Consider the following 12,465-nt stretch of genomic DNA (forward strand, 5'->3'; position numbering starts at 1 on the left):
CCTAAGCCAGGTATAGTTTCGCAAGGTCACTGTCGATGGAATCGCTCTGCCCAGCAAATCAGTCGAGTCAAGGCCACACCTTATGGTGAATTTTGCTGCAGCTGTCCCGTCCTTAACCGCCTGACAGAGCACAGCCAGGCCCTCCTTCAGGACTTGTGGCAGCACTTGCACAACCATCTCCCAAAGGAAGTGGAAGAAAGAGCCCAATAAGAATGTGGTATTCACCGACCGAAATGCCATGCTGGAGGAAGAAAACATCTTCTTCCCAAGTGATTCCAGCCTCTAGGATTATCTATCCAGAGGGGCGGAAAGGAACGCACCCTGGGAGGTAGAAGCCTGCACCCCAAAGCTTTCAGCGGTGGGGTGTTGACTGAGGAACTTTGGGTCACCCGGAGCCGGGCGATGGAGGTGTGCAATTGTCCTACTCACATGATCCCCTGTGCTAGGCTTGGCCCACATGCTTAGAAGGGCATCAGTAAGTGCTTCATTGAAGGTCAAAACTGGTTCAGAGGTGGAAGCCCCAGGCTAAAGCACTTCGGTCAGGAGATTAGCCCTGACCTGCATAGAGGGCAACTCTAGTCCAAGGACCTCGGCTGTCCTCTTAACCACCATGGCAAAAGATGCTCCCTCCTCCGTAGCCACAGTTGGAGGAGAGAGCATGCCAGTATCTGTGGAACTGTCCAGTCCACTGGCCTCCCCAAGATCCCCATACTTGTCCAACTGCTCTGCAGAATCATCCTAGTGATCTAAAGGGTCCATAGACCCCTCCCAATCCTATCCCGAGCCCAAAACATCATCAAAATGTTCAAATATCAACATAGAACCCCTGGGTTCAATTGGCGTTGAGTGACGCCGTTCCAGGTCCTTGTTGTCGGGGATAAGGATGGGGTTGGCACCGCCGGTGGGCGCAGGTGGCACAGAAAGCATAGACTTCAGGTCCGATGCTGGGGAAGGTCACAATGGCACGACCAGCGTTGTCCCGGATCCGGGGTCGGGTCCCTGAGGCCTCACCGGTGCCAAGGCCGGAGCCGATAGCGTCAAATCCAATGGGGCCCCTTCTCACTGGAGGGGTCAGCCCGCTCAAATACTCGGTGCATTACCTCGTAAAACTCTTTCATTTGAGTGGGGGGGTCGCTCCAGCTCCCAGAAAGGGAGGGAGGCACGAAGTCGACCTTGGCTCCGCAGAGCCGTGCGTAGAGCGTCAGTTCTCCATACCTCGTTCGTCTATGGACGACAGTCGTGGCAAAGATGAAGTCCGCTTGGACTTCTTCCTGTGCCTCTTCCCCGAGTGTCCCGACGACTTCAAGTGAGACAAAGAGGACTTTGGGCTCCGGAAGCTGTCCCGCGACCTCTTCTTCGGTTGGGACCAGGACCTCCGCCGAGTCTTGCTGGATGGTGTCGATTGCCAGACCGCAAGGAGCTTCATAGCTAGCTACCACACGTCCTTCGGAGCCATAGCCAGACAGTCCGAGCACAATTTAGAGTTGTGGTTGCGCTTGAGACACCAGAGACAGACGAGGTGGGGGTCGGTTACCGACATCATACGGTGATAGGCACCGTACGGTTTAAACCTTTTCTTCCTCAAACACATTCTCGCACACGATGAGAACAATTTTTTTAAGTAGAGAAAAAGTCTAAAAAAGGCATGTCAAAAAGCAAAAGAGGGGTAGCTCTTGCCAGATCGGTGCTCAACTGGCACAGGAAGAAAAGAACTGACGTCCACGTGCCATGGGTACAATATACTAGGCACTGACAAGGGAACCCCAGTACCCAATCTGGAGTGTACCAAAGTACATAACATTACAGTTTAGGGAGAAAGCAGATTGACTGGGGTCCTGATTAGCAGGATCCCAATCAGACTAGTCAAAAACAGTGTAACATGAAGCAAAAAGTGGGGGTAACCATAAAAAGCAGATCCTACTTTCCTACATAACCCTTGAGAGTACCCAACACAGAGCCCTGCTGGGCAAGGGTTAGAATGAATAGAAGAACAGAGGAAAGAGAAGCAGAAAGAGGGTCTGTGGCCTCTGATCCTCCCTAGATATCTCTGCCCTAAATAGATTGCTTGTGGTCTGTTCAGCACCACAGCCATTTGGGCTTGCAGTTCTCAAACCTTTTTCACATCCTGACAACTTTCTTTTAAGTCTTACTAATCATTTCTGAATATCTGCCATTTTCTTTAACATTTTTTTTTATCAGATGAACTAATTTGCCCAATGTTTTTCTCCCCAAAAATGTTTGCAAGCATTGTGTGGCTCTCAGTACTGCTATAACATAAGTTACTTCACGATTTCTGTCAGTAGTTGGTCTCTTCTTGCTGCTGCCTCATCCACTAGGCATTCCCCCCCATAGTCATCTGAGTGTACAAAATCACACATAAGTTTAAATTCAACTGAAGTCATGTAGAGTAAACTGCTTCTGGGTGCCATTAAACCTTCTCTTAAAGGTCTCCCAAACCACGCTCACTGGTAAGGTCTAAATTACCTTGACAAATTCTGCATTCTGAGCAGCAATGGGCATCAGATAAAAGGTTTGAAATGGGATGGAAAAGAGGAATTCTGCAGGGACGTCACAGAGCTCCAAGATTTTACAATGGTTTAAGTTGCTTCTTCTATACATTTCCTTCAAGGGTTCACACTTTATAGTTACTCGAAAACTGGGCATGTGCAATAGGTTTTCTTTCAATGAAGCATAAAGCACTGGTTCAACAACAAATAGCACACCAATTATGTTTTTTATCAGTTTTCAGTCTCCTTTGGCATACATTCAAGAGCTTCCTTGCATTATGAAGCAAGATCACATGTAAGCATCATTTAAACTATTTGCTACTTCAAGGGCAGCAGACGCATTCATAGGCTGGTCATTAGAAACAATCTGTTCCTTTTGCTTTCTGATGCCTTTTGATAAATGCAAACTGGCTTCCATGCATCATAATGATGGTAAATAAAGCCAGCCCACTACTCCACTGTATTACATTATTCCAAACAATGCATTTCAACTCGATGCCTGATACCACAAAAAACAAGCATTGGCATAGCAAATAGGTCTCGCCTTTGGGACCATATAAGTATTTAGCTATACAGCACAATATCATTGGTACAACAGCATCAACTGTTGCATGGCTAAACACTTATAAGATCCCAAAGGCGAGACCTAGTCGCTATGTCAATGCTTGTTTATTTAGGGGTGCAAGAGGTATTTACATTCTATACCCCTGGTAGTGTGGCAACAGGAAAACATAGAATTTAAAATAGTCGACATTTATGAGGCCAGCTTTTTCAATTCATTCATTTCCTGCAATCTTAAGGTCCATGCCATTAGATGGCCCTTCACTTAGCTGTGCTAACATTACTAAGCACATTGGGTCATATAGCGCCATAATCATACTAAGAAACATAGTCCCAGAATGGTGCAGTGGAGAGTTTAGATCACCATCCTGCCACGAGACAGTTGACAGCTGTGGGTTCTGGGACAAGATATTGACAAGTAATCATTTGCTGCAAGTTCTGACCACAGTATGGGCCGTCTAAAATCCAAATGTATAATAATCAAAACAATGAATAAAAGTGGGATGTATAAATACCGGAACATGCCGCCTTCTCTTGCCACCTAAATTCATTCAAACCCAGTACCAATAGCAGAATACATTAAAACCAAGAATCGCCTCTATACTTGGAAAATGTATCAGCCTATTATTAATACCCTTCAAAAATATATCGCAACCAGAGCCCAGCACTTTATAATAGACTAATTAGAAAAGGTTCTAAGATCCGCCTCAGAAAAATGAAATGCTGAACTACCGTGGGCTGGAACTGAACCGGTGACCTACTGCCTACACAAACAGCGCAGCAGAGCACTCACAGACAGTCAGACTCTTGCCCGGTGCACTATCTCCACAGCCTTTTAAACCAACAATGGCTGAGTGCTTTCTAAAAGTTCACTTCTGGAATCCCCCCACGCTACCCCGCCCCCACCCCAGGTTTCAAAGAACAGTTTATCTGTGAATTATTAACCGGCCCTGCCAGGTTCTGGCTGTCGCAGATTATTTCGGGGCCGTTCCTTGGAGAGTAGACCCTGTTTTGCAGTAGCAAAAGCTGCCTGCATTGGATAAAAGAGCCGTCCAGACTGCTTGGAGCACAGGTGAAAGGAGGAGCGAGAAAGAAGCCAGAGAAGGCATGTAAAACGCGTACGTCTGTCCCAATTGGAAACAGGAGCTCGGGAATGCAAAGGTAGTTGAAAGTCTGCAGCATTTGAATGAAGGCCCGTATTACACTAAAACTCCCTGTCCAGGAAAAGAGGAGGTCAAGTTGGTAAGACAAGCGAGCGCGCCTCGCGCTAAAAGTGTGTGTGGGGGCGGGGTGCGGCCGTAGAGCACACAAAGCGCTTCCCCTGCGGGAGCGAGCCGGGAACACCTTGTGTTTGTAAGTTAATTACAAACATATGGTGTCAAGCTCGCTCCCGCAAGAGAATCGCCAGACATGCACGCGTTGCCATTGAAGGCAATGGAACGCGTGCACGTTTTTGGCTGAAAAGCCAAAGTGATTGCTAAAGGTCTTTGCCTATGCAGCACATGATGCGCGCTGCTAGGCGAAACCTAAAAAAGAAACAGGCGTTTGATGCACACAAAACAATGTGCACAGAAACATTGCTTTAAGGAAATAAAGGTGAAAGGGGGTCGTGAAATCGGATTAAATGTTGTGTTAACGTGATGGATTAGAACTCCTAGTTAACAGTGTGGGGATGTTTTTAGTAGCTGCTAAAGTAGACAATAACATTTGGCGAATCTTATCTTTCTTGTATCTGGAAATGCACAAAAGTGTAAAATTTTCAAAAGGAAAAACTATTTTTCCACATCGCATTCATTCGAAGTAGTTTGCCACCTCAGCATGACAGTGTCCATTGTAAGCCATACAAATAGAAACAGTTAATTCCTTACCTCTGTTATAACAGCAGAAATGGGTTGAAAAGGATTTGCTGTGACAAGTTCAGCATCCTCCTCTCCCAAAACAGTTCTTCCTTCCCGTTCAGCAGCTTCTTTCTCTTGTTGATCTCTAGTGTTAGAAGCGAATATTCCATTAATAGACTGTAATTCACAATACAGAATACAGAATTGAATGAAGAGAGGAAAAAATAAAGAAATGGGCAAGGACGACATTCATAAAAATAAAATGAAAATCTCAAAATGAGTAAAAAAAACATAATATCACATTTATAAAGCGCAAAACAAGCCATTTAATCTCTTACTCAAATCAATGTCTGCAGACTGACTACACCAGCAATTCCCAATGTTTTCCACAAGGAAGAACCCTTAAAATACATTCTCCTGCCCAGATAGTATTTATATTTCAAGAGCTGTTATTCATTTGAGCTTATTGGCATAAAAAAATGAAGCATTTTCCTATCTGTGTTTAGTATAATGTTTAAATATCAAATCAAAATAAAGTCCAATTAAACATCAAAATAAACGTTTTATCCCAAGCGGGTGACAAGATTACTTTCAGTTAGACATTTTAGCTTGGTTCGTTTTGCATGAATGAACACTTGACCGGATATTTGATGACTACAATTGCTTCTTACTCATCAAGCAGCAGATAATTATTTTATTTTGTTTTAACGCTTATGGGGCACGCGAAAGATCGCTCATAGAGACAAAAAGTTAAAACTGCTTTTGTTGATTTTCTTTTCTATCTGAAATTCAAAACACATCAGATTGACACCTTACTGAATATTCTCTTCAAAGTTCAATTACTCTGTAGTTCAGTCAGTTCTTGCAGGCGGAGTATATTTTGTGAACATGGGGAGAACTCAAAATATTGTCAACATAGTCGTACATTTCTAATGCATTTTTTTTTTACTCAGTGACTAAATGACGGATAATCAATGGAATGGCTTCTGTCTGACAATGAGCCTGATGTAGCAGTGAAAGTATTTCAATGTCTCCACTTGAAATGTGTTTTTTTCCAAACTTTGAGTTTGTTTTGAATGTAGGAACTTTATATGTGTGAAGTCAGAAAGTTTTCCTTAAACCATGCACTTTGGTAATGTTATGTATGCAAAAAAACACGGTTTGGGTAAAAACACTACTTCACATTTACGGGTGGACCCGCACATTCTGAGGGCTACATCTGGCCATCGATTGGAGGAGAATCGGGAACATGGGGGTGAGAGCCGAACCAATAGTTTCTACTGTCCACCTTCCAAATTATCACTCCAGGATGTAAGCCTTGAGCCTCAACGACAGGGATGTCCGAAGCAACGTGTGAAGGAAAAGACAGGATTGGGAGCATTTCTCACCCTTCTGACTCGCAACGTAGCAACTTAAGCTTTGCTTACTGAGAGAGAAGGATGGTTAATGACCCACTCCATGCTCCAGTCACCGCAGTTTGCTTGTTGCTTGATAGTGCTCTACCTGTTACAATAAAAACAGGCGGGATGTAAAACTGCTTTAGTCATCACAGCTCAAGCACGTTTCAAGAGGTTACTTTAAATGCTTAAGTTGGTGCCATAAAAACCAGAGAGGATCGAATACTGCAGGTTCCTCTTGTAGTTCACATGAGGTAAACAAGCCCTGGCAATGCCAACAGGTCTGGCTTTAAAGGAGTGCTATATGGCAATGTGAAACATTATAATGCTGATGAAAGCTGTGCTGTCTAGCCAGACCATAAAACATTACATCCTATAAATAACCACCATCATACATTGATCGATAGTAGTCCTTTCTTGAATTTTGGCATTTCAAAAGCCTCTTTTTCCACTTTAAGAATGAAATTATAAGCTCCAACAGACCGAGTGCTGGTGGTTAAAAGAACAGGACTGGCTGAAGGTTAAGCTAACTCTTGCGACGTGATCAGCTGGTTTATATTTTAAATAGTGTTAATTATTACTGAAATGTGCTACAAAGGTTTAAAGAAATCAGAGGGGGGTGGAGAGAGAGAAGCAGAAAATCATTCAGCTTCCCAGGCTGGTCATAAGGTAATCAGGATGATTAACCACATAGTTCATTTTTCAGAGTCTCTTGGAAAATTGTAATGGAGACTCTCGGCCACACTGTCACGACAGCGTTGTTTCTTGATTCTCCGCATGTTTGATTAAGTGGGATGAGCCTTTACTGGGTCTTAGCACCTGAGTGTCCCATTCTCCATGTGTTTCATTATCCTCCGCCAGGAGGGAGCCTGCTTGGTGTACAACAGTCGTGAGTAGAAAAAGTGCATATCTTCTCTCTTGTGAGGTTTGTCTTTTTTTCACAGGGGAGGGAGAAGGTTAAAAAAGACGGATGGTACTTAGAAGGATATTTAATGGTCCACTGCATCATGTGAAAGGTCGATCGACATGTTTCAGCCTATGTTGCCCATATGCGTTGGTTGGCTTTCCTCAGGACCATAGGATTCAGCTGTCTCTAATGTCAGGAGGCTGTGTATACAGTAAGTAAAGGCAAGTTGATTCGTTCACCCTTCTTCGTCAACTGGTTATGTTTGTACGTGTAGTTGACAAGAGGGTTATAGGCCACAATTTGGTATATGACTGTGGATGATAAACCAAAGGGGAAGGATAAAAGAAGATATGAAAAGAGAGTTAATAACTTCATGTTTGCGCAGTTTTTTGTACTCAAAGGCTTATTAGGTTTCGAATATTTACTTAAAACAGCATTCAGGGGAGAGAATTGCATCCACTTACTATATACGGTTGTTTGGCATAATGCGAATGGTAGTGGTAGCTGCCTGTCATGTACCATGGAACAAAAGGAGGTGTATGGTATTACTGTGTTACGTGATGTTTTTCTACCGGGCGTGAAAATTAAAATTAAAGACTTGTTGCTCTTGCAACTGTTACTGAGTTACATTGTGCAAATCGTATACTCTTAGACCGGCACGTAGCGTGTTATGAAGTGAATAAAGTTTAGACGTGTACTGCCGGTTGTCCGCCGCTTTAGTACCACAAGCCTCAACTGCACGAACCTTCTAGTAAGTTTCTTATTTTTGGGCGTGGGCAATAGTCCCAAACCCGCTGTTTTAATGGTGACAGATATGACCCATCCCGTAGTTGTCTGCAAAGTGTCTATGACCTCACCCCAATAGGGTGCCAGTTCGAGACAGTCCTATATCATGTGGACAAAGTGAGCATCCGGTCCTCTACACCTGGGACACGTATCCACTCGTTCCGGGTATATTTTATGCAGCGTGCGAGGCGGAGATATGCCTGGTGCACCACATTGTATTGGATTAATTTGAAGCATGTGTTGGAACTTATTTGTTGGACCCCTTCATGCACCCTACGCCATTGCGTCTCCATAAGTGGCTCACCCATTGCATCCTCCCATTTCGTTTGTAGTGGAAGGGGAGCCGTGGGGACATCCTCCCGCAGTGCTCTGGAAATGTGTGAGGCCAGTCTCCGCCACCCTGCTAGCGTGATTAACGCCTGCAACACTGCCGTGACCTGCGGCTCTTGTGGAAAAGATGGCCTGATCTCTCAATCAATCAATCAAACATTTGTAAAGCGCACTACAAACCCGCAAGGGTCTCAAGGCGCTGGGGGGGCTGCTACTGATCGAACAGCCAGGCCTTGAGTGTTCTCCTGACGGTCAGCAGGTCTTGGGTCTGTCGTAGGCTCAGTGGTAGGGTGTTCCATGTTTTGGGGGCGAGGTGGGAGAAGGATCTCCTGCCGGTGGTAGTTCTTCGGATGCGCGGAACGGTGGCAAGTGAGAGGTCGGCGCAGCGTAGCTGGCGGTTGGGGATGTAGAAGGAGAGTCGACTGTTGAGGTAGGCAGGGCCGGTCTTGTGTAGTGCCTTGTGTGCGTGGATGAGGAGCTTGAAGGATTTCCTCTTGTTGACGGGGAGCCAGTGCAGGTTTCTCAGGTGGGGGGTGATGTGGCTGTAGCGTGGTATGTTGAGGATCAGTCGTGCCGAGGCGTTTTGGATGCGTTGTAGTTGTTTGATGAGTTTGGTCGGGGCTCCCGCGTAGAGGGCGTTTCCTTAGTCGAGTCTGCTGCTGACGAGGGCCTGGGTGACTGTCTTTCTTGTATCTGTTGGGATTCATTTGTAGATTTTGTGGAGCATGCGGAGGGTGTTGAAGCAGGAGGAGGAGACGGCGTTGACTTGCTTGGTCATTGAGAGCGTTGAGTCTAGGATGATTACCAGGTTGTGTGCGTGGTCTGTGGGTGTCGGGGCTGTCCCCAGTGCCGTCGGCCACCAGGAGTCGTCCCAGGCTGAAGGGTTGGAGCCGAGGATGAGGAACTCCATCTTGTCAGAGTTCAGCTTCAGGCGGCTGGCCCTCATCCAGTCGGCGACGGCCTTCATTCCTTCGTGGAGGTTGGCTTTGCCGGTGATGGGGTCCTTGGTGAGGGAGAGGATCAGCTGAGTGTCGTCGGCGTAGGAGATTATGTTGAGGTCGTGCTGTCGGGCGACGTGTGCTAGCGGGGCCATGTAGATGTTGAACAGTGTCGGGCTGAGGGAGGAGCCCTGGGGTACGCCGCTGATGATCTCGGCAGCTTCGGATTGGAATAGGAGGAGACGGACGCTCTGGGTTCTGCCTGAGAGGAAGGATTTGGTCCATTCCAGAGCCTTGTCTCGGATCCCTGCGGCATGGAGGCATGCGCTTAGTGTGCGGTGGCAGACTGTGTCGAAGGCGGCGGAGAGGTCTAGGAGGATGAGTGCTGCGGTCTCACCGTTGTCCAGATGGGTCCTGATGTCGTCGGTGGTGGCGATGAGGGCGATCTCGGTGCTGTGGTTGCTGCGGAACCCTGACTGAGAAGGGTCCAGGATTCTGTTTTCTTAGAGGTATCGGGTTAGCTGTCTGTTGATGATCTTCTCAATGACCTTGGCCAGCAAAGGGAGCAGAGAGATGGGCCGGAAGTTCTTGAAGTCTCTTGGGACTGCCTTGGGTTTTTTGAGTAGAGCGTTGATCTCGGCGTGTTTCCAGCTCTCTGGGAAGGTCGCGGTCTTGAGGGAGAGGTTGATGACGTTGCGCAGGTGGGGTGCGATTGAGCTGCTTGCTTTGTTAAAGACGTGGTGCGGGAATGGGTCTGACGAAGAGCCGGAGTGGATTGTGCTCATGGTCTTGATGGTGTCATCAATGCTCACGCTGGCCCAGGCTAGCAGGGGGTCGTATTTGATGATGTGAGGAGAGTCTGTTGTGTTGCGGTTTGTTGGAGCTGTCTGGGTGTTGAAGCTGTCGTGGATGTCTGCTATCTTGCGGTGGAAGAAAGTGGCGAGGGAGTCGCACAGGGCTTGTGACGGCGGGATGTCGTTGGTGTTGGAGCTGGGGTTGGAGAGTTCCTTCACGATGTTGAAGAGCTCCTTGCTGTCGTGTGCGTTGTTGTCGAGGTGGTCTTTGAAAGAGGTCCTCTTGGCAGCTTTGAAAAGGTGGTGGGGGTTGCGGATGGCGTCCTTGTGTGTTGCGAGGCTGTCCGGAGTCTGTTCACTGTGCTGTTTCTTGTCTAGCTTTCAGCAAGCTTGCTTGGAGGCTAGGAGTTCTGGGGTGAACCAGCTGGCCCTCTTGCTGGTGTCTCTGTAGGGGGTTTCTTCAGCGGGGCAAGGGTGTTGGCGCAGTCCTCGATCCAGCATCTGAGGCTGTGGGCAGCGTCGTCGGCATTGGAGGGTTCGGTGGGTGGGCTGAGAGCGAGGTTTGCATGAAGTTGATCTTCGGTGATTTTGCTCCAGCAGCGGCGGGGGATCTGTTGGGTGCGGTGGTGTGTGGTGGGTTTCTGAAAGGTGAAGTGGATGCAGCGGTGGTCGGTCCAGAGGAGTTCGGCGGTGTGGTTGAAGGAGACGTGCGGTCTTGAGGAGAAGACGGGGTCGAGCGTGTGGCCGGCGGAGTGGGTGGGCGAGGTGACGAGTTGCCTCAGTCCGAGGTTGGCGAGGTTATCGATCAGGGTTGTGGTGTTGCTGTTGTTCTCAAGGTGAAAGTTCAGGTCTCCGAGGAGGATGTAGTCGGTGGAGGTCAGGGCGTGCGTGCTGATGAAGTTGGCGATGGAGTCGCTAAACTGGGGGCGGGGTCCAGGGGGTCGGTAGACGAGGGTGCCTCTGAGGGTGGAGTTGGGGTCTGTGTGGATCTGGAAATGCATGTGTTCGGTGGTGCTGAGAGTGTCGTAGGTGCTAGTCAAGACCCTGATGCTGTTCTTGTGGATGATGGCGATTCCTCCTCCGACTCCGTTGGTGCGGTCTCTGCGGGTGATCTTGTAGCCGTCTGGGATGGCTAAGGCGATGTCGGGTGCGGAGGAGTCGTTCATCCACGTCTCGGTCAGGAAGGCGACATCCAGGGATGTTGTGTCGAGCAGGTCCCAGTGCTCGACGGCGTGTTTGCGTGTGTTCAGACGTATGCATCGGAGGTGGTTGAGGTCTTTCTTGGCCGGTGGTTCGTCGGTTCTGAGGCTGGTGTAGCTGCAGTTCCGGCAGGTGAAGGGGCCGTGTGTGCGTTTCGGGGCGGCCTTGAAGCAGGTGTGGGTCCCTCTGGGGTTGAGAGAGTGCAGGGTGCTGGCATCGTAGGGGCGGCGTTCCTTGTGGCGGGTGCGGCGACCAGAAATTCTGGCGCTGGGCGCGGTCCAGGCGCGCGGCCGGCATATATGGGGAGGGGGGAGGGAGGAGTAGCTGGGAGGTGGGAGGTGGGGGCAGCGAATGGGCAGTCAGGGGGGCGGGCCCGCAGGGGAGGCAGCGGTGGGAACGGAGCGGGACGACGAAGGGTACAGAAGGCAAAAAGGCACAAGTAAGGGGGTAACGAATGTTACAGAAGGCAAGGAAAGTTATGCAAATACGGGGCAGCGAGGGGAACAGAGGCAAAAACCGGGCACAGAGACACGGGGCAGCGAGGGGAACAGAGGCAAAACGGGCACAGAGACACGGGGCAGCGAGGGGAACAGAGGCAAAAACGGGCACAGAGACACGGGGCAGCGAGGGGAACAGAGGCAAAAAACAGCCACAAAGCAAGTACAGGCAGCGGGGGAGGACAGAGAACAGCAGTTACGGGCACAACAAAGAGGAAAGCAGTACAGGCAATACAGTGAACCAACCTATCTCAGCAGCAGCAGACACACAGGTGGTGCTGTGCAGCGGGGGAGCGACCTACCAGGTAGGGTCAAGGTCTCTGGCTACCGCTGAGATTTTAGCATACTGAAAATATTGTACCCTTCCCAGTTAAAAAATATAATTTGCTACCTCTCTGGTAAAGAACCCCTCCGCAGTATACAAGTCACCCAGTAGGAGGCAGCCACCCTCCTCCCACTTGTGAACATTCATTACTTGCTCTATCCGCTTGAAGGGGGTCACCGCCCACAGTGGAGTCTCTGGAGCATATGGAACTTTGTGGACTACTGTCTGTATCACCATCTCCCATATTGATGTCACATGACGTATATTATAACGCAAAGATGTCGGGACCCTCGATCCCATCATAAAAAGTTCCGGCAGAGACAAGTCACGATGCGTGCCCGCCAATAAACGCTTCTCCCAATTGTCCTGCTCATCGAACTAGTAC

At 48.4% G+C, this 12,465-nt stretch overlaps 1 protein-coding gene across 7 annotated transcripts in view; it reads right to left on the reverse strand.

Annotated features, from left to right (window-relative positions):
• Window positions 1-12,465, reverse strand: part of ARL13B (ARF like GTPase 13B) — a 672,441-nt gene that overhangs the window by 87,687 nt on the left and 572,289 nt on the right. For all 7 annotated transcript variants that reach the window (XM_085622339.1, XM_085622338.1, XM_085622344.1 and 4 more), the window contains one exon: window positions 4,937-5,051. In XM_085622339.1, the coding sequence (XP_085478465.1) occupies window positions 4,937-5,051 (115 nt within the window). The remainder of the gene's footprint in view (window positions 1-4,936; window positions 5,052-12,465) is intronic.

This window comes from Triturus cristatus, chromosome 8 (genome assembly GCF_964204655.1).
Source record: "Triturus cristatus chromosome 8, aTriCri1.1, whole genome shotgun sequence".
Lineage (NCBI taxonomy): Eukaryota > Metazoa > Chordata > Amphibia > Caudata > Salamandridae > Triturus > Triturus cristatus.